Raw genomic sequence first — 23,419 nt, 5'->3', positions numbered from 1 at the left:
CGCTTCCTCTTACTCGGCTGTCAACATCCCGTCGCCATGTCGGTGGAAGAGGTACTGCTCCACCTAGCGGAGATCTCCAGCAAACAGAATTCCATCTCTGAGCAACTTACAGCCAGACAGGATCGACTGGAACAACAGCTCCGCCAGATGGCCAGACACCATTCGACTCCCGAAGTGAGTGCGCATCATCATCTCACTAAACTCAGCGACCTGGATGATATTGATGCATATTTACATACATTTGAAGTTATTGCCGAGAGAGAAGGATGGCCAAAAGAAAACTGGGCGAGAATGTTGGCTCCGTTTCTCACAGGAGAAGCGCAACGAGCATATTTTTCACTAGAGACACCTAAAAATGAAGATTACAAAGCGTTAAAAAAGGAGATATTAGCCAGAATGGGGCTATCCACAATCAGCGCAGCCCAACAGTTTTCCCAATGGTCTTATGACGAGAAACAACCAGTGAGAACTCAAGCAGCTCAACTTTCTCGCCTGGGGAGGCTATGGTTATTGGGAGGAGATCCCTCGGCGGTCCAGGTCGCTGAGAAGGTGATCATCGAGAAGATGATGCGTGCGTTACCCCGACGTTTGCGAACACTCACCAGCATGCGAAATCCTGAGTCACTGGCCACCCTGGTGGAGGCGATCGAGCTGGCTGAAGCTCACATCGCCAGAGATAATGGGGAGAGAGCGGCTCTGCCACCCCGGAGGGTAAGTGCACCTTGGCGACCGGTGGAGGGCACAGCGCGACCAGGCGGCAGACCAGCGGTCCCTAGCCCGATGGACGAGCCGATGCCCACCGAGCCGACGACGCACTCGACCCCGGCCTGGACAGCAGGGTGCGCGGTTCACCGCAATATCCCTCCCGAAGCTCCCACCCATAAAGTCCAGCTAGAGGGAAAAACACAAATGGCCACCTTAGACACAGGAAGCGCCATCACTCTGGTCCACCCGAAAACTTTAAAATACCATCATGAAAGCAAAGGGCGAATTCCGATCACGTGTGTGCATGGTGATACCCGCCACGTACCCGCCCGAAGAGTGACCATCGCGGCGAAACCAGGTAGCTGGCGAATCGAAGTCGGGGTTGTTCCAGATCTTCCTGTGTCCCTCCTACTGGGCAGAGACTGGCCGGGGTTCGACGAACTCCTAACTCACCACCACGCTCCATCGGCTCGTTCAAAGAAGAAGAACAAGTCACGGGCTCATCGGGACCGCAAACCAGCGCTGATGACCACCGAGAGCGACAGAGGGGGTGAGTCATCTATATCTGCTAATCTATACTTTGATCTGTTTCAACAGATAACCGCAGGAGGTGACTTTGGCAGAGCACAGAGGGAAGATGAAACGCTCAAACACTGTTGGCCACAAGTACGGATCATCGACGGAAATGAGCGACTTCCCAGCCCTCACCCCCTCCCACATTTCATTGTGGAAAATGGTCTGCTGTACTGTGTCGCAGAGAGGCGGGGGGAAAAGAAGACACTACTGGTCGTTCCGAGGACCAAGAGGGAGACGGTCTTGGAACTGGCACATACCCACCCGATGGCTGGACATCTGGGAGCGGCCAACACGGTGAAAAGGATCCGCGATCGTTTCCATTGGCCGGGGCTAGACGGGGAAGTAAAAAGGTATTGCCAGGCATGTGACATCTGCCAGAGAACGTCTCCCCAACGACCACCCCCCAGCCCTCTAATACCACTACCGATCATCGACGTGCCCTTCACCCGAATTGGTATGGACTTGGTAGGGCCTTTGCCGAAGTCGGCCCGGGGACATGAGCACATCCTTGTTATCCTCGATTATGCCACCAGATACCCTGAAGCGATTCCCTTGAGGAAAGCCACGTCATCGGCCATCGCGAAGGAGCTGTTTCTGCTATGCAGTCGAGTGGGAATCCCAACAGAGATACTGACCGACCAGGGCACCCCCTTCATGTCCCGGTTGATGGCAGACCTCTGTCACCTCCTCAAGGTAAAACAACTAAAAACCTCAGTGTACCATCCACAGACTGACGGCCTTGTCGAGCGATTCAACAAAACTCTGAAACAGATGCTCCGACGGGTGGTGGCAGAGGACGGGCGCGACTGGGACCTCATGATCCCGTACGTGTTATTTGGTATCAGGGAAGTCCCCCAGGCCTCCACAGGATTTACCCCCTTCGAACTGCTGTTTGGCCGCCAACCCCGAGGCCTATTGGATGTGGCTCGTCAAGCCTGGGAACAGGAACCAGCCCCCCAGCGGTCGGTGATTGAACACGTACGGGACATGAGAGAACGCATCGACAAAATCATGCCCATCGTCAAACAACACCTGACCGAAGCCCAGCGCGCCCAGCAGAGATTGTATAACCGGCCCGCCCAACCCAGAGAGTTCCACCCAGGGGACAAGGTGATGATACTCATACCTACCACAACGTCGAAGTTCCTCGCATCCTGGAAGGGACCATACACCGTGGTAGAAAGGGTAGGGCCGGTAAATTATCGAGTCCGTCAGCCGGGACGAAGACGGGAAGAACAACTTTACCACATTAATCTTATGAAGAAGTGGGTTGCAGCTCCAGGTCATCTCGTTGCCTTCGCTGAAGAAACTCTTCCCGTTGTCCACATTGGTGAGCAACTCTCACCAAACCAGAAGGCGGAGCTGCAAGCCTTGGTTGGTCAGTTCAAGGATGTGTTCTCGGAGAAACCGGGCCGAACCTCCATCATCCAACACAACATTATCACTCCTCCTGGCACCATCGTCCGGCAAAGGCCTTATCGAGTTCCAGAGGCTCGCAGGCTAGCTATCGACGAGGAGATCCAGAAGATGAGAAGGTTAGGCATCATCGAACCATCCCGTAGCCCGTGGTCCAGCCCAATAGTGATGGTCCCCAAACCCGATGGCACCCTCCGTTTCTGTAACGACTTCAGGAAACTCAACGAGATCTCCAAGTTCGACGGATACCCCATACCTCGGGTGGACGAGCTGCTGGATAGGCTGGGTGGAGCCCGATTTATCTCCACCATCGACCTCACCAAAGGCTACTGGCAGTTACCACTCAGTGAAGACGCCAAGGAGAAAACCGCCTTCTCCACACCCGGTGGGCACTGGCAATACCGGGTTCTTCCCTTCGGGCTCCAAGGGGCCCCAGCCACATTCCAAAGAATGATGGACATCCTGCTGAGGCCCCACCAGCCATATGCAGCAGCCTACCTGGACGACCTCATCGTCCACTCAGAGTCATGGGAAGAACACCTATCCCGGTTACGGAGGGTGCTCTTAGATCTTCGACGGGCTGGGCTCACAGCTAATCCCAAGAAATGCCACCTGGGTCTAGCCGAAGCCAGATACCTCGGCTTCCACATTGGACGAGGTCTCATACAGCCACAACAAAACAAGGTCAAGGCACTACAAGAAACTCCACAACCCACCACAAAGACCCAGGTACGTGCATTTCTGGGGTAAGCGGGCTACTATAGATGTTTTATACCTAACTTCTCATCCATAGCCAGCCCTCTGACAGACCTGACCAGAAAGGGGCAGCCGGAGAGGATAAGATGGACCAAGGAAGCCGACGATGCATTCCGAGCCCTTAAGACGGCCCTCACGTCCTCACCGGTACTGCACGCACCTGACTTCGGCTGCCCCTTCATTCTACAGACGGATGCTTCCGACTCGGGCCTGGGCGCGGTCCTCTCCCAGGTCCACGGCGATGAAGAACATCCCATCATGTACGTGAGTCGGAAGCTGACCCCCGCAGAGACCCGCTACGCAACGGTGGAGAAGGAGGCCCTGGCGATCAAGTGGGCAATCCTGGAGCTAAGGTACTATCTCCTTGGCAGGAAATTCACTCTGGTGACCGACCACGCCCCGCTACAATGGATGGCTACAGCGAAGAACAGCAACGCTCGGGTCACCAGATGGTTCCTGTCGCTCCAGGATTTCAACTTCGACGTCCAACATCGAGCCGGGGCCTCCCACGGAAACGCAGACGGACTCTCACGGCTCTGGTCAGGATGGGCAGGTCTGTCGAAACATTCTACCCCCCCTCTCAATACGCTGCTCTTCCTTCGCAGGATACCCAGGACCAGGACGACGCTAAGGGGGGGGGAATGTAGCGAGTCGTGTAGTACCACGTCGCCCTGGGCACAAATCCACACCAGCTGGATTTCTCATCAACCCCGGATCGCTCACAGCTGGACCTCATCAGCCGGGGAGAGATATAAGCCAGCCCCACACAGGAGGAAGTTGAGCTTCATTTCAGATGACTCCCTGCGCTAACGCTTGTCTCTCTCTGTGTCTCCCACAGCCGAATCCAGCTCGTGACCGATCCAACACCATCCCTCTCACCAGTCTTCACCTTCTCCCCGGAGCACCTGAGCACGCACCTCTAAGAAGAGCACTCATTCACCCCTTTATCACTTGTAAATAAAAGCACCCTCCGGGGCATTGTTTGTAACTTCATCTACGGTGTTTGTGTTTTCCCTCTGCCTCGCTGCAATATATATATATATATATATATATATATATATATATATATATATATATATATATAAATATGTATGTATGTGTGTGTGTGTATATATATATATATATATATATATATATATATATATATATATATATATATATATATATATATATATATATATATGTAAATATGTATGTATGTATGTGTGTGTGTGTGTGTGTGTGTGTGTGTGTGTTGTGTGTGTGTGTGTATGTATATATATATATATATATATATATATATATATATATATATATATATATATATATATATATATACATTTATACACAGTTGAAGTCAGAATTGTTAGCCCCCCTAAATTATTATTCACCCCCCTGTTTATTTTTTCCCCAATTTCTGTTTAACGGAGAGAAGATTTTTTTTTTCCACACATTTCTAATCATAATAGTTTTAATAACTCATCTCTAATAACTGATTTTTTTTCTCTTTGTCATGATGACAGTAAATAATATTAGACTAGATATTTTTCAAGACACTTTTATACAGCTTAAAGTGACATTTAAAGGCTTAACTAGGTTAATTAAGTTAACTAGTCAAGTTAAGGTAATTAGGCAAGCTATTTTATAACAATGGTTTGTTCTGAAGACTTAAGGGGCTAATAATTTTTACCTTAAAATGGTTCATAAAAAATTGCTTTTATTCTAGCCGAAATAAAACAAATAAGACTTTCTCCAGAAGAAAAAAATATTATCAGACATACTGGGAAAATGTCCTTGCTCTGTTAAACATCATTTGGGAAATATTGAAAAAAGAAGAAATAAATCAAAGAGGGGCTAATAAATCAGACTTCAACTGTGTATAGATAGATAGATAGATAGATAGATAGATAGATAGATAGATAGATAGATAGATAGATAGATAGATAGATAGATAGATAGATAGATAGATAGATAGATAACAAGAACTGCTGCTTAATTGAATGTGTGATAGCGACACTCGGTGGTTATTTATTGAATTACGTTCATTTTTTTATAGCGAATATATTTATATTTATAGCAAAACTGATTGCGGGCCGCAGATGGCCGTAGTTTGGACACCCCTGGTTTAATGTGACTTTTGCTTGAACTTGCACATGGTGACTACCGACTATCCACATAGCTTTTACTTGCATCGGTTTGCACTCATTCATATTCTCTCTCTCTCACTCTCGTTCTCTCTCTCACACACACACACACACACGTAGATATTCACCACGCATAAGTTAATGCTGGATCCATTAAAATAAATACTTGAACGTAAAACACAAATATCTGACATTTTCTCACCCACGACCTGGCTCAAATTAAGCCCTGCACTCTACTAATGGAAACTTATTTTAAAGGGCACATAGTTTACCCCTTTTTTATGATTTAATATTAGGATTAGGGTTCTTCTGAGTGTGCCAGTTTAGGTTCAGTTCAACACACAGTTCAGATGTTTTTATTATAATGTGTTAAACAGTGTCATGTTGGGGGCGTTTACACAGTTTGCTGTTATAGGGGCGTGTTGCTTCACATGAAAATTAGTTTCGGCTTCCCGCCCAACATAACAAGGAGGCGGAGCCAAGAGCTCCCACGCTCTGTGTTTGCAGCAGACAGAGAGAGAGAAGCTAAGCTAAGCTAAGATCAGCATTCAGCCATACATGTACAACTCGGACACAGACCAAGCAGAGAGAACACAATCATTGGTGTCTTTGTATTGTTTGAATAGTCTCAGTGTGCAAGTGCCAAGCTTATTCACCGTGACTGATAACCACACACACTGAATTAACTTTGACTGAGGCACCGAATGCGCCGTGACACGACACATCAGACACTCTCAGTGGCGCGGTAGTAACATGAAGTGTCCCGAATTGCCTCCACCAGGGCAATCACAACGGCCCCGCGCCAAGCCGCTGACCCGAAGCTCCCCCACGTGGACCCCGACAGAAACCCACGCCCTGAACTCCGAAATGCACGACGCCACACCACGCAAAAGGTACAAGTGTAACAGGGTTAAAATAATGTTTAATTGTCTTTCACCAAAATGGGTTATTTTTAAGGGTGTAACGTTTTATCGTTGTACGATTTATTGCGATGCAAAAATGTCACAATATGCATCGTGGCGTGATGACGATTTGATTACGATATGGCGTCCGTTTTCTCTTATTAGTTGAGCTGTTTGCACGTGAGCTACGTTCCACCTGCTGTCGCACGTGAGTTCAGATTGCAGCAGCAGTAATGTTAGCAGACCAAGATGAGTGGAGCTGAAATAGAGGATGGCCCATCCTCTCAAAATCAGACGTCTGGCAACATTTCGGTTGTACAGTCATTGCTTTAGACTCGTCCGCTTTTTGACACGCATACTGGGTCAAACATCCTAAGTTTTAAAGTCTTCACAGTGATTTACATACTTTGCACAGCGACATGGAGACCTCCTAATGGTGTTGAAAGAGTCACATACTGTATTTATAAGGTACAATTCACCCTAAAATATCATTCTGTCTTCATATAATGATGTATTGGCGGCAGCAAAATCACACATGACGTGAGCTGACCGTGAGCTGTTACTACAGAGGGCGGACTATGATAGACGCGCGCGCGTCTGCTTCAGTTAACAGAACCTGCAGGTTGTGACGAACAGGTAATAAAGTAATAAGCAACATTCAGTTTGTGGAACAGAGTGATCGTTCAGGAGTCGCGTAGGAAGTATGAACAGCAGTGGAAATGAAACCGAAAGCGTGCATAATATTTAAATAATCATATCGCAACTTAGAGTTATGTTTACGACGAGCATTAACTCTTTTTGAGTACAGAGGTACACAAAAATGCACGTCAACATGATACACTTGATAGAGCCAACATCGACGCCGAAGAAATAGTAAACCTGCCTAAACTGCTGAAAAGAGCCACGACTGTCCTGTGTAATGAAAAGACGGCCACCCTGTCACTCATCATGCCCAACATGAAGACAGACATCCATAAAAACCTCTCAGACAGACACACATCAGTTCAGAATTATCTTATAGAACTGCTGATTACCTGGAAATGTGGATTTTTTATTTTATTTTTTTTTTGCACACACTAAAAACGCAAGTGACCAAGCAAAGCCTTAAGCTCCTACTGTTAAATTCAATTGAATAGAATCATTTCATTTTTATAAGAAGTTTTTAAATGTTTTTTATTTTCCAGAGACAGTCCTGTTTAATCTATTTTCTTAAAGAAGGTTCAGTTTAACAAGTTGAAACAAAAGAAATGCATAAAAAATAGTTTACTTGGTAATTAAATTATTTTTTTTTAAATAAAATTTGCATTTCAGTTTAATTTTCAATTTGGATTCCAAATATCGTGATGCATGTCGAATCGTGAACATTATTTCGTGATACACCGTATCGTGAGCTGAGTGTATCGTTACACCCCTAGTTATTTTGTTTATTTTGTGGTTGTGGCAACAGTGTGTAATTGTTTCTTTAACCTTTCACCTGCAAAGAACTGCCTACAGCAGAAAATGGTTGCTGAATACAGAAAGGCGATGCATGTTTAAATGCATACTGTTGCCAGAGGATGTATATTTCTGTAACAGAATAAACAACGCAGACCGCAGCTCTCTGTCCGCCTGAGTGATTTGTGTCATCAGGAAGAGAAGCGTTACACAAGCAATAATTCCGATTAGAGCGATAATGTGGAGAATATTGATCTTGTGTTGAGCTCAATGAGCCTTACATCTAAAAATAGAGCAAGAGTGTTCCTTTAGTGACATCGCTTTGACTCACGCTGAAAATGGCTGACGTGAAACAAGAAACTGAGGCAGGGGTGGACTGGGACTAAAAATCAGCCCTTGGCACTGTAGCCACACCAGCCCACATTACCACACCGACACAGCCCCACCCAAGGACACGCACATTCACTACTTAAATTGGTGTACAGATGGTAAAATTATATAAGCAGTACCTTATTTAAGAGATATTTAAACATTTAATGTATGTGACTGAAACAAAAGCAACCCGTTTATATATGCAATCATGTCATTCCTTTTCTTTTCGGCTTAGTCCCTTAATTAATCTGGGAATCAGCAACTTATCCAGCATATGTTTTACACAGCGGATGCCCTCAAAGCTGCAACCCATTATACTGGGTTACCCAATTCACCTATAGCATGTGTTTGGACTTGTAAAGGAAACCAGAAGGAAATCCACGCGAACATGCAAACTCCAAACAGAAACACCAACTGACCCAGATGAGGCTCAAACCAGCGACTTTCTTGCTCTGAGGCGACAGCACTACCTACTGCGCCATCACACTGAGCCCTTTCGAGACTAGTATTTTATGTATTTGGCAATGTCTGACTTGACTGCATTTCCCTTTTTTTGTTGCTCTTTCTGTTTGTTTGACATTCTTGCCAGATTTTGATTACATCTGAGTAGCCTCAGATTGGGTCGGCCCATCTCGAAACCAGCCGGTGGTTGGCAAGTGGGCCAATGCCTAACATTTACTATTATTCTTACTATTATCACCATCATCATCATAATATTCACATCTCGCACAAGATAAAAGATGCCTACATTTAAAAAAACAATACATATGAAAAAATAAATAAATAAAATAGGTGACCGGCCCACATTTAAAAAATGGTCCGGCCCTTCTGGTATTTGCCAGAATTGCCAGATGGCCAGTCCGCCCCTGAACTGAGCATATGATCGTGACGCAAGGCTGTCAATCAATATTGGTGGGCGGGGGGTCAGCACTCCTACGTAAAGTTGCGGTCGGTCTGAAAACCGCTCCAATTGGTCCACCGTTTTTATGTTGTTAAATTGAAAAAAAAAAAGGAGTGTGTGTGTTTATTTAACCCTAATATGACGGTCTAAACACTATACTTACACACATGTCTGTCCAAACAGCTTGAAAAGTAGATTTTTGAATGACACAAGTGACGCACTCTTATTTCCTGTTTGAGCTGTCTTTATTATCGTCCTCGCCATTGAGTTTGCCATTGTGTGTGTGTGCGTACGTGTGCATGCATGTGTGTATGAGCATGTGTCCGAATGTATGTGCGTGTTTGCGTGTTTGAGTATGTGTACGCGGGTGTGTGCATTTGTATGCGTGCCTGTGGGTGTGAGCGTGTGCGTGCGCGGGTGTGTGCGCTTGCATGCGTGGGTGTGTGCGCTTGCATGCGTGGGTGTGAAAGCGTGCTTGTCTGTGCTCTTGTGTGCGTATGTGTGTACGCATGCATGTATGTGTACGTGTGCATGTGTGCTTGCATGCGTACGTGTGTACGTGATTGCGTAGGTGTGCGTGCGTGTGCTCTTGCGTGCGTATGTGTGTATGTGTGCGTGTGTGCTTGCGTGCGTATGTGTGTGCGTGGCTGTGTACGCGTGCGTGGATGTCTGCGTGTGCGCGTGTGGATGTGCGTGTGTGTATATGTGTGCAGCCGTGGTTGCGTGCGTATGTGTGTTCGTGTGCGTGGGTGTGTATGTGCGTGGGTGCGTCTGCGTGTGCGCATGTGTGTGTTTATTGAAAGGCCTTGGAGACGCTCTGGTTCTGCGCTGTGAGGACGGTCAGGTTTCCTCTGGCATCCTGGTCTTTCTCAATGGCCTCAAACAGAGACTTGAAGTTTCCGGCTCCAAAACCCTGCAGATAAACACAAGAGAACACCACTGTCATCAGCTCAGAGAAAAAGAAAACTGTTAGCCTAGCAGTAGATGAAATGCGTACACTGTCAATCAGCTGCCTCTGACAAATTAAACGGTGTAAAAACCATTTTCACTCAATCATTTCAATGATTTTAAGTTGTTAGAAAGTAACCAAAATTCAACGTCAAGCCAACATCTTAAACCAACATCATATTGGGGGTGGATGGTTCTGAAATATGGAAGGCTCCCGGGAGTGTATGGTGAAGTTGACGTCTTTTGCCTGCTGGGTGTTTAAGGCCATTTCAGTCATCACACAGTAAACATCTGGGGTCTTCTCATCAGTGACCTGCATCTAAACAGTCTCTGGGTCAACACGTGTAAAGATTTTAAACATCTTCTTGGACACTTTTAATGCTTCCAAAAGTTTTCTGCAATTATAAATCGCCCATGTCTTGAGGTTGTTCATTATCATGTGATTTACCTTCTATGTGTGATATGATTGGACGGGAATTACAGGACTGATTTTTCTAATCCGCATAGACAAGAAAATATAAAGTAGTGACTGCAGGATGAAGGAAAGTAGTGGAGTAAAAGTACCGATACTACAATAAACATGTACTCAAGTGAGAATAAAAGTACACATTTATAAAACTACCTAGTGAATTACAATCCCTGAGAAAAACTACTCAATTAAAGTCATTTAAGTATTTGTAATTTGTTACTACACAAGTTAATAGGTTATTAACATAGACTGTAAAATATATGGACGTAGTATCCGTGACGTCCCCATAGGTTTCTGAAGAGCCCAAAAAAAGCCACAAGTAGGCGCGGCCAACCGTCGCCATTTTGTTCACGCGTCATCACTGCCCATAGATATATACATTAGATGTCGCCTGGTCTATTGTTATCTATTGGACGGAATGCGTCAATAGCGCCGCCATCTTGCTACAGGGTAGCGCTCCTTTGAAATGAATGCGGGACCAATGTACAGTGGAGGACTGTGGCCATCCAAAGCCAGAGATATACACATATACACATATATCTATGATCGGGAGTTTTCCTGGATGTTAGTGTGTAATTTTTTTTTCTAATTACGAAAATTATAATTTACATCACTTTTCTACATTGATGGATCAGTGACCGCACGGGCATTCCTGACAAAAAGCTTGTGTTTGTGTGTACAGAAATGTACTATTCACCCTCCCTGTTAAACTTGATCTAATCATGTCCTGAAACACAGCTCCTCTCCTGCTTTCACTTCTCATACTGACGGAGGGAGCGATTCGTTTGTGAATGAATCCCCCGAACGACTCTTTCACTAACGTTAGCCGAAAATAATACAAGTTTCTGGCACTGCAGCGTCTCATTGTCATATTTCTTTTGCATTGTTTGCTGAATTTATTCAACAACTAGCATAAGCCAAGTGTTTAGTGCGAGTTGGAGCTGCTTTGCCGTATGGTGAATGCAGTAAGTGACTGTTATCATCAATAACGTTCCCTGATTAGCACAAAAGTTCAGAACATACAAAAACAGAAAAAACTTAATATTACCTGTGAAATGTTCTGCCTTTGTGCTTTGTTTTCTTTGTTTGCTCGTTACTACACCCGTAGACGGCGCTAAAGTCCCGCATCTTCACGTAATAACACTGTCTTGACTAGTGGGGTTGAATGACTCTTGTCCTGGGAGCACTGTACCAATGTGTCGATATCTAGTGTATATATCTATGATCACACCCACGGCGGGATACCAAACAAGGGCAAAGAGGCGGAGAGTGAGCGGAGCTACAGACACCTGCTAGCATTTAGCTTGGACCTGGTTCAGACACACTTTGCTTTGGGAGAACGATTAATACTTCATCACCTGCGACTCGTTTGTGTTCCGACCACTTGTGCTTGGTTGTACACTATATCAATAAAGTGTTTAGACTTTTAAAAACACTGCTGTAATACACAGAGCCACTAAACATTGTTCTTATGACGTTTTTCAACAGGAGGAAAACGCAAATTACTTCCAAACACTTCAGATATAGTCTGTGTTAGTTAATGTAAGACTATTGATGAAATCCAGCATAACTCTGTATGACAACGCTTCAGATGACTGATCTAGACCCTACAGCTGATCAATCTGACAGATTCTGCAGTGCATTACAGCTCTAAACATAAATATAAACGATAAATGATCTTAAATAAAACAAATACATGTATAGAGATGGTGTATAAGTATATAACTTTACTCACATGGGAAACGGAGGCCACATGAATAGTTTGTGAGCACAATTAAGTGCACTCAGCATGCCATGCCATCTAATAATTGAAGGAAACAAGTCCAAAAGGCAGTCGACTGTGTAAAGCCACATAAAACAACACAGAAATACGATAAATATGCCGAGTTCAGTGGCTAATCTGCAGGAGTCAGCTGAGGTGACGTGACGGAGACCAACGAGACCTAGCTGTCACTCAAGTGGCCACGCCCTTAATTATGCAAACTTAATATAACTTAATATAAAGGAAACGGATGAGTTATAAAAACATTCACCCCCCTCACAGTTGTCATGAAGGGTGATATTAGCTGTTTTAACCAAAATCTTTGTTTGTAGCAGGCTGTAAACACCTTTTTTTCTGCTGTAAAGTTGTTCATTCTAACAGTGGGCTCAATTGAAATTTGCTCTGTTTTGGAGCCAGGAGCGGCCAGGACTAGCGGAATTTCGGATGAATTGCAGTTTTAGTTACTTCCGTATTGGCTTCCTGAGGGAGAGCGGGAGGTTGCCGCTTGGTTATTAATAGTGAGATTTTTACATTAAATTAAATATTAAGCATATTTAACCATCATTTAGGCAAGATTAAGCAAAACAAAGTTGTATTTTTTTCTTAAAGTAGAAAGACTAATGCTTTATTATCCTGTGTACCCCAAAAAAGTTTTTCTTTTACCAAATATAATCCTAGACGTTTGTTTTTTTTAATATCTGTTAGTGTCACTGGGTTCATTTTCTTGCTCCGTTTACATTTTTGAAACATCACAAAAGCCCATAAAGCCTTTAATGTGGTTCATGTAGAAATGTCTTCTCTTGAGGCGTTTCCTTCACTTCACAAGTGTTAAAATGCCCCGTGATAAAACCCTGAGCCTGTTCAGACAGATCCCACACTCCCTGTTCCCTACTGTATTTACTGTACTCCCATCCCTCCTCACATAGATCAGCTAATGCCACATAATGCCATGTTTATGCGTTTGCCGTCTAAACCGACAGTATATGCATGTGTTTGTGTGTGTTTCCACAGTTTCTTGCACAAGATTAGTTTATATTCAGCTGTCATGTTTGGCGTTATTTTATTCCTAATCCTGTTTTTAGGGCTGTAATTATGGACAGTATAGAGTGCATCTACAAATGAGACTAAAATAAACAGTAACACTTTACAATAAGGTTGTATTAGTTAATGTTAGCTAATGCATTTACTAACATGAACAAGCAATGCACAATACAGTTTATTACAGTATTTGTTCGTGTTAGTTAATGCAAATACAGTTGTTCATTGTTAGTTATACTCTCGGTGCATTAATTAATGTTAACGAGGAAGAATTTGGATGTTAATAATGCATTAGTAAATGCTGAACTGATTAATAAATGCTCCACAAGCATTGTTCATAATTAGTTCATGTTAGTAAACACATTAACTAATGAAACCTTATTGTAAAATGTGACCAAATAAATAAGTAAAACCTACATGTATCCTGATTACTTTACATCATGATATTAATAATGCTTGCTTGTTTAAACCCGAGTTTGAAATGATCTGACAAGCATAACCACTGGGTTAAATGTTTAAACTGAAAAACTGCAACCCAACAGTTCACAGTTTACACACAATTAGGTTAAAATAACTCTTTAAAAAAGTCTATTGTGTAAATACTGAATGTTCTATGCCAGGGGTTTTCAAACTTTTTCAGCTGAGGGCCCCTTTGTGTAGGGCGAATTCTTTCGGGGACCCCCAAAAAATTAATTTCACGCCACCCCCTCAAATTAACAACTGTACTTAATTTTTTTAAATTGTATTATTCAATATATTTATATTATTATATATTATTCGATAAATTTATATTATTCACTATCTGGATTAATTTTTGTAAGATGTCAGTTGAGTTGACATGGTTTCAGTGCTTCAATCTATTGATCAAATCTTCAAGCGCAGTGTTCATTGTGGTCTTCTCTCACTGGATTCCATCAAGCCATATTTTGTGTTTGAGTCATCGCGTTTACACAGTTTTTTATGCCATTTTTATGCTTTTTTTCTGCCTATGCACAACTAGACTCTTCTGTATTTACCCTTACAGCTGAGACTAAATGTATCTAAAGATTTAAAGCTTTAAAGTTGTAAAGAGTTTTGTCATTCATCAGCCTGTTAACAGTTAACTGTACTGTTGTCACTAGTAATACTACAGTAGAGGCTGTAGTGGTTCAGTGTGTTTTGTTTATTTTTATTCCTTTTTTTGTGCACATCATAATTTACTCAGGTCGACAATCCTGACTTACACTGATAAAAAATAATTTCCTAAATGCAATCTAGAATTGGGTATTCAAGTTCAAAGAGCCACAAGTTTTACTTTGCATAATTTTAGAAGCTTTGCTGACTTTAAAATGTCCATACCAGTGTGTTCTATTAATAATAATACTGAACATTACATTTTAATTATTTACACAAATAAATATGGGAAAAAGTGGAACATCTTGAAAAAAATGCATTTATATTCAGAGTATTAAAATTTGATCAGATATGTTGAGCTCCATTAAATACAGAGCACTAATACATTTTAATATTTAATAATTAATTAGCCCTATAACATAACACAAACAGATACATTATAATTTTTATAGGCTATAGTGGTTTTACTCAGGGTGTATACAATTTAGTTTTTTTTAATCATCCAGTTATGAACCAATGTGAGTAAGAGGTCCACTGCAGAGCTCATCCAGCTGTCATTAGTGTAACAGGAGTGAAACTCTGAGCACTCGCTGATGTGAAGACAGCTCCATTCATTGTTATTGCAGCTCTTTTTGCTTTACAATTTTAATGTTTGTTTGCCATGCTGCAAAGTGGACCGTCTGATATTTGTACAATGCAAAGTGTAAAAGCCTGTCTCACTGTGGACGACGTGCAATGTTGTGCCGTGTCTTTAAAATGCTATTTGTTCCCTATGAGTGAAGCCTGCGCAGAGAGGCGCGCGCTCCGCAGCATCCAGCTGATCGCTTACTTAGGAACGCAAGCCATATACAGGGAAGTGCTTTCAGCCTCCGATAATGTTCTTATTGATCATGTATCTTAACTGAAATATTGTCAGTAAATAGACCTGAGCATTCATTTAGTTGTTTAGCGTAAAAGAGGTAAGCGTAAGTGAAAGGTAAACGCCGTCAGGTGCAGCAGACAAGCGCCAAAAATCACAGGAAGTGTTCGGCCAGAAGCGCTTATTCAATAAAAGTCCCCGTGCACGGAGGCGGGCCGCTGCGCTTCTTTTCCTGTTTCACGAAAGTGTCAACTGCATTTAAATGACATAAGCATAAAGCTTCATTTTTGCAGTACTTTTGAGCTCAAATTATTATAAAAAATATATTAACCTTCAGAATGATGTGGGACACAAAATTCAACCATGTGGGCCCATTGATTACCCCTTATCTAAAAATTTTTGCGGCCCCCCTAGCGCCATCTGGCGGCCCCCAGTTTGAAAACCCCTGTTCTATGCTAATGTTCTATAATATAATATAATATAATATAATATAATATAATATAATATAATATAATATAATATAATATAATATAATATAAACTAATATAATATAATATATAATATAATATAATATAATATAATATAATATAATATAATGTATTATAATATAATATAATATAAACTAATATAATATAAACTAATATAATATAATATAATATAAACTAATATAATATAATATATAATATAATATAATATAATATAATATAATCAAATATAATATAAACTAATATAATATAATATAAACTAATATAATATAATATATAATATATTATAATATAATATAATCAAATATAATATAAACTAATATAATATAATATAATATAATATAATATAAACTAATATAATATAATATATAATATAATATAATATAATATAATCAAATATAATATAAACTAATATAATATAAACTAATATAATATAATATAATATAATATAATATAATATAAAAATATATTAAAAAATATATAAAAATATATAAAAATATATAAAAATATATAATATAATATAATATAATATAATATAATATAATATAATATAATATAATATAATATAATATAATATATGTAAGGGTGGCTCAGTTGTTAGCACTGTGGCCTCACAGCAAGAAGGTCGCCGGTTTGAATCCTGGCTAGGCTAGTTGTCTAGTTGGTTTGTTGTCATTTCTGTGTGAAGTTTGCATGTTCTCTCCGTGTTTCCTCCAGTTTCTACCACAGTCCAAACATGTGCGCTATAGGGGAATTAATGAACTAAATTGGCCGTAGTGTACGTGTGTACGTGTGTGTGTGTGTGTGTGTGTGTGCGTGTGTGTGTGTGAAAGAGTGTGAAAGAGTGTGTATGAGTGTTTCCCAGTACTGGGTTGCAGCAGGAAGGGCATTCGCTGTGTAAAACATATGCTGGAATAGTTGGCGGTTCATTCCACTGTGGCGACCTCTAATAAATAAGGGACTAAGCTGAAGGAAAATGAATGATTGAATAATGTTTATGAATGTCCGACTCACAAAGTGGTTGTTCCTCTGAATGACCTCCAGGAACAGCGTGGGTCTGTCCTGCACTGGTTTGGTGAAGATCTGCAGCAGGTATCCTTTATCGTCAAAGTCTACTAAGATTTTTAACTCCTGCATTGAAAGAAGACACAATAGTAGATCTTAATCCTGCAGATCTGTGTTGTATGAGTTGCAACATTCCTTTTGAAATGTAATATGTAAAATGCCAATGTGTTTCTGTATTTAAATTAACTGATTTGTTTTATCTTTGCCATGATGACAGTAAATAATATTAGACTAGATATTCTTCAAGACACTTCTATACAGCTTAAAGTGACATTTAAAGGCCTAATTAGAATAATTAAGTTAACTAGGCAGGTTAGAGTTATTAAGCAAGTTATTGTATAAAATGGTTTGTTCTATCGAAAAAAAATAGCTTAAAGGGGCTAATAATTTTGTCCTTAAAATGGTTTTAAAAAATTAAAAAACGTTTTTATTCTAGCTGAAATAAAACAAATAAAACTTTCTCCAAAAGAACAAATATTATCAGACATACTGTGAACATTTCCCTGCTCTGTTAAACATCATTTGGGAAATATTAAAAAAGAATCAAAGGCGGCTAATAGTTATATAATTCTGACTCCAACTATATATATATATATACACACACACACACACATATATATATATATATATATATATATATATATATATATATATACATACATATACATATATATATATATATATATATATATATATATATATATATATACATATACATATACATATACATATACGTATATATATATATATATATGTAGTTGAAGTCAGATTTATTTACCCCCTTTAATTGTTTTTCTTTCTTTTTTAAACATTTCCCAAAATATAAATATACACTACTTGTCGCCTATCCAAGTTTTAGGAACACCACATAATAAGTTGACTTCTAGTTGATCATTTGGTATCAGAAGTGGCTCATATCAAAGGCGAAGGCCTCTAGATTTTGCTTATTTGAGCACAATACAATATGATCATGCCTTGATTATTAATAATGTCATTAGGACAGTGCGGTCTGACTCTGCTTAGACTAAAGTCTCATCACTGAACAGAAATAATGTCCAGTATAGAATATAAAGTCCTGCTGCAGTGGAGACAGAATGAATATTGTGTCTGACTCCATCATGAGCTTGGAGGACTGCATCCATACATCTCTGACATGACTCAAATCACTGATTAATAAAGTCATCTGGAATGAAGAAGAAAGCGTTCCTGCAGGACTCCCAGAGTTCATCAAGACCCTTTGTGTTCATCTTCAACGCCTCCTCCTTCATCTTACTCAATTATATTCATGTCTGGTGACTGGGCTGGCCAATCCTGGAGCAGCTTTGCTTTCAGGAGCTTTGATGTGGAGGCTGAAGTATGAGAAAGAGCGCTATCCTGCTGGAGAATTGTCCCTCTCCTGTGGTTTGTAATGTAATGGGCAGCACAAATGTCTTGATACCTCAGGCTGTTGATGTTGATCATCCACTCTGCAGATCTCTCGCACACCCCCATACTGAATATAACCCCAAACCATGATGTTGGTGTTTCCTTCACCAAACTTCACTGATCTCTGTGAGAATCTTAAGTCCATGCTGGTTCCAGTAGGTCTTCAGCAGTATTGGTGATGATCGCTATGCAGCTCAACAGATGATTCATGAAAAAAATCCACCTTATTTCCAAATGATCAACTAGAAGTCAAGTTGTTATTTGTCGCTCTCACAACTGAGATCCAGGACAAGCCTTTTGTCAGGTAGTGTAGTGTGATTTTTACTGTTCTTCTCTCTCACCTGCAGGGTCTTCAGGTCCTCCTTCACCTTGATTTTTGCCGTCTTCAGTTTCTCTCTCAGACTTTCATAATAGTTATCAGGAGCAGACAGAAACTCCAGCCCTCGAGCTCGAAGATTCACAATCTGAATTATCAGGAAAGAGTTTCACACTTTGACTTTTTCGACATGATTTTGCTCTAATACTAATAAATAAGTTGTGGACGTACCGCCTGGATGATGTTGGAGGTGTTCAGAGCTATATGCTGCACTCCAGGACCTCCGTTATAATCAATGTACTCCTAAAAACAACAGCAAACACTCACAAATTATTCATTTTTTTATTCAATTAGTACAAACTTTTCGGAGTGTAGCTGCTATATCTCTTGTATAGTATTTAGAGAGTTGTATAGTTGAAGCCAGAATTATTAGCCCTCCTGTTTGAACTCTTTTATATGATTTTCCCCATTCATTTATCATTCATTTTCTTTTCGGCTTAATGCTGATTTATACTTCTGCGTCAAACGCATGCGTATGCTATGGCGCTAATGCACAGCCCTTCGCCGTGGCCGTCGGCGTTGCTAACGTGCACCTCTCAAAAAATATAACTACACATCGCAACAACGCGTAGCGCAAGCTCTGTGATTGGTCGGCTTGGTAGCGTTGACGAGTCGGCGAATGGCGCGAACCCAATGGAGCGATTGTTTACAAGTGTGGAGTCCCGTGAAGGAGCTCCAGATGGAAAGTTTTGTTGTGTGTTTACCTCATAGTTAAAGTTGCTGCACATCTGCCGGTTCCTGCCTCAAAATGAGCGAGTTTGAGCCACTTGTACATCCCGGAAGTGTTCAGGAAAAGCAAAACAGCAGAGAAGAAACTCGACACAGAGGAACATTTACACCTCACTGCCAACTAGCGTTTCGAAAGTGTTAATGCAGACCAACAGAGACAGTGCGCAGAAGTATAAATGCACAGCTACGGGCGTTGCATGCGCCGTGGGTTACGCCGGTCACTTGACGTAGAAGCATAAACCAGGCTTAAGGCTGATTTATACTTCTGCGTCAAATGCACGCTTATGCTACGGTGCTGACGCACAGCCCTTCGCCGTGGCCGTCGGCATTGCTGAGGTGCACCTCTCAAAAAATATAACTACACATCGCAATGATGCGTAGCGAATGCTCTGTGATTGGTCGGCTTGGTAGCGCTGACGAGTCTGGGCGGGACCGAGAGCCGCGCGAGCGAGACACTGCTCGCTGCAGAGCCATTTGAGCAGAGCTGAGCTCCAGCGAGGGGGAGCTTGAGCTCTCGCTCCTCCTCCTATAAGCTGTTTTAATGCGTACACCAACCCCTAACCCCGACCCCCAGTGACGTCACTCATAAAAGAAGTGCAAGAAAGGAGAAGCTCAAGCTCCCCCTCGCTGGAGCTCAGCTCTGCCCAAATGGCTCTGCAGTGAGCACCACTTGGCACGAGCGGCGCCAGCCCAATGGAGCGACTGTTTACAAGTGTGGAGTCCCGTGAAGGAGCTCCAGATGGAAAGTTTTGTTCTGTGTTTATCTCATAGTTAAAGCTGCTGCACGTCCGCCGGTTCCTGCCTCAAAATGAGCGAGTTTGAGCCACTTGTACATCCCGGAAGTGTTCAGGAAAAGCAAAACAGCAGCGAAGAAACTCGACACAGAGGAACATTTACACCTCACTGCTAACTAGCGTTTCAGAAGTGTTAATGCAGACCGACAGAGACAGCACGCAGAAGTATAAATGCACAGCCACGCACGTTGCATGCGCCGTGGGTTACGCCGGTCACTTGACGTAGAAGCATAAACCAGGCTTAAGGCTGATTTATACTTCTGCGTCAAACGCACGCGTATGCTACGGTGCTGACGCACAGACCTTCGCCGTGGCTGTAGGCATTGCTGAGGTGCACCACTCAAAAAATGTAACTACACATCGCAACGATGCGTAGCGAAAGCTCTGTGATTGGTCGGCTTGGTAGCGCTGACGAGTCTGGGCGGGACCGAGAGATGTGCGAGTGAGACACTGCTCGCTGCAGAGCCATTTGAGCAGAGCTGAGCTCCAGCGAGGGGCAGCTTGAGCTCTCGCTCCTCCTCCTATAAGCTGTTTTAATGCGTACACCAACCCCTAACCCCAACCCCCAGTGACGTCACTCGTAGAAGAAGTGCAAGAAAGGAGGAGCTCAAGCTCCCCCTCGCTGGAGCTCAGCTCTGCCCAAATGGCTCTGCAGTGAGCACCACTTGGCACGAGCGGCGCCAGCCCAATGGAGCGACTGTTTACAAGTGTGGAGTCCCGTGAAGGAGCTCCTGATGGAAAGTTTTGTTTTGTGTTTACCTCATAGTTAAAGCTGCTGCACGTCCGCCGGTTGTTGCCTCAAAATGAGCGAGTTTGAGTCACTTGTACATCCCGGAAGTGTTCAGAAAGACCAAAACACAGGCGAAGAAACTCGACACAGAGGAACATTTACACCTCACTGCTAACTAGCGTTTTAGAAGTGTTAATGCAGACCAACAGAGACAGCGCGCAGAAGTATAAATGCACAGCTACGGGCGTTGCATGCGCCGTTGGTTACGCCGGTCACTTGATGCTGAAGTATAAAGCAGGCTTTAGTCCCTGGGGTCTGGGGTTGCCACAGCGGTATGAGCCACCAACTTATCCAGCATATGTTTTACACAACGGATGCCCTTCCAGCCGCAACCCAGCACTGGGAAACATCCATACACACTCATTCACGCACAAACTCATAGGCTACAGCTAATTTTAGCATACCCAAATCAGCTATAGTGCATGTGTTTGGACTGTGTGGGAAACCGGAGCACCCGGAGGAAACCCACGCCAACACAAGGAGAACATGCAAACTTCACACAGAAATGCTAACTAACCCAGCAGAGGCTCGAACCAGTAACCTTCTTGCTGTGAGACGAACATGCTACCCACTGCGCCAATGCGTCACCCTGTTTTTCCACAATTTCTGTTTATTCAACACATTTTTAGTTTGAAACACTATTCAGCACATTTCTGGTTTTAATAACTCATTTTTAATAACAGTTTTCTTTTCTCTCTGTCATGATGACAGTACATAATATTTGACTACATATTCTTCAAGACACTTCTATACAGCTTAAAGTGACATTTAAAGGCTTAACTAGGTTTCAAGAGTTCCCACTTAGATAATGCTTGACTATAATAGCAGGTTTGGCATGCTGTCCCGGGAGAGAACCCGGAGCTCAGAGATAGATGAGCCCAAGGTTCCCACCTGGTCAATGAGCATTAGGAGGGATATGAGATCAGATATTTCCCAGTACATTTTTTACCTATACTTTGCTTAATAAGGTGGTTCTATAAGAATTGATTTAGTATGTATGTGTTAAGTGCTTGTGACTGTTTTTACGATTCGCTTATGCAGGCCCGGATTGGCTAATCGGGAGGACCGGGAGAATTCCCGGTGGGCCGGTCCGTTTTTTGGCCGCGAGGGCCGGTGTCCCTAGCTCCAGAATCTGTTGCTCTCAGCAATCACACTTTTTAAATTTATTTATTTACTTGACCACAGCCTTTTTATTCATTATTATAGCACGTTAGGTTAAGACGCAGCGGACCCGGGTTCGATCCTCGTTAGAGTAACTTAGTGTTTTCATTTTTATTAATAAGACATATAATACTGTTAGGATTGTTGAACATTTGAAGTTCTAAAGCAGCTGTTTTCTCAAAAAAAAAAAAAAAAAGACGTGATAGTGTCATTAGAAACTGATTTGGAAATATTTATTTATTTACTTATTTTAATATAGTCAGTGGTGAACTGAGGTGGGCCGGTCTGAGGCTTGAAACTCCAGAGCTGAAAAGGTGTCCCACTCCGGCCCTGCGCTTATGTCACATAGTTTTTAGACTGTGGGAAGGAAACCGGGGAAAACCCACTCAAACACGGCGAGAACATGTAAACTCCGCGCAGAGAGTACCGACTAGCTCAATTAGAAGTTGACCCATGCTGCGAGACAGCAGCGTCAGCCACTGAGACTTTCTCCAGAAGAAAAAATATTATGGGAAACACTGGAAAAACTCATTATTTAGGAAATCTTTGATAAAAAGAAACAGAATTTACAGGAGGGTGAATAATTTTGGCTTCAACTGTATTATATATTACATTGTATATAGTATACAACAACATACAGCGCTCAGCATAAATGAGCACACCCCCTTTTGAAAAAGAATAATTTTATCCATTTCTCAGTGAATATGGAGTGTAATTTTTTGGTGCAAATTAGCAAGTTAAAGAATAAAAGCAACTACAAAATTTCAACTGAATGTGTTTGCTTCTCTTGATTTTTTTGTTAGATTAGTTCATCAGTTTTGGCTTTGGTACTGACTAATCTAATGTATGTGCACAAATATATTCCTGTAAAGCATTCTGTGGAAAATATTCATTGTAAGAGAGATCTGTGAGGGGTGAACTCATTTACGTTGAGCACAGTATATGCATGCAGTAGAGATTATGATGTGCTGCACCTGGATCTGTGATTTCTTCTTGCCCATGGCAGGTTCATTAATGGGCATCTTGATGGTTTCTTCATAATTAGTGACGACGATTGAGCGAAGCGCGCTGTACTCAGTGTGGATCTGCTTATCATCGATAGACCAGAACCGGTGGAACAGCAGACACTTCTGATACCTGCAGAAAAAAAACACAGACGGGTGCGTAAAATACTTCTCTTACTTAGAGTTTTTGTTGTTTCTAGTCCAAATATTGAACAA

The 23,419-nt window shown here is 42.1% G+C and overlaps 1 protein-coding gene across 2 annotated transcripts in view; it reads right to left on the bottom strand.

Moving 5' to 3' along the window:
• Nucleotides 1-9,408: 9,408 nt before the first annotated feature.
• hpda (4-hydroxyphenylpyruvate dioxygenase a) overlaps nucleotides 9,409-23,419 on the bottom strand; it is a 39,020-nt gene continuing 25,009 nt past the window's right edge. The window contains exons 10-14 of one of the 2 annotated variants that reach the window (XM_087251551.1): nucleotides 23,174-23,336; nucleotides 18,897-18,968; nucleotides 18,691-18,813; nucleotides 16,874-16,990; nucleotides 9,409-10,098 (exon numbers count right to left, since the gene is read on the bottom strand). In XM_087251551.1, coding sequence (XP_087107677.1) covers nucleotides 9,979-10,098; nucleotides 16,874-16,990; nucleotides 18,691-18,813; nucleotides 18,897-18,968; nucleotides 23,174-23,336 — 595 coding nt within the window. In that variant the 3' untranslated portion in view covers nucleotides 9,409-9,978. 2 annotated transcript variants of the gene reach the window in all.

The sequence above is a fragment of the Danio rerio genome, chromosome 5 (genome assembly GCF_052040795.2).
Source record: "Danio rerio strain M-AB ecotype USA chromosome 5, GRCz13ab, whole genome shotgun sequence".
Classification (NCBI taxonomy): domain Eukaryota; kingdom Metazoa; phylum Chordata; class Actinopteri; order Cypriniformes; family Danionidae; genus Danio; species Danio rerio.
The sequence above is the reverse complement of the archived record's forward strand: the minus strand, read 5'-3'. Positions and strand labels throughout refer to the sequence as shown.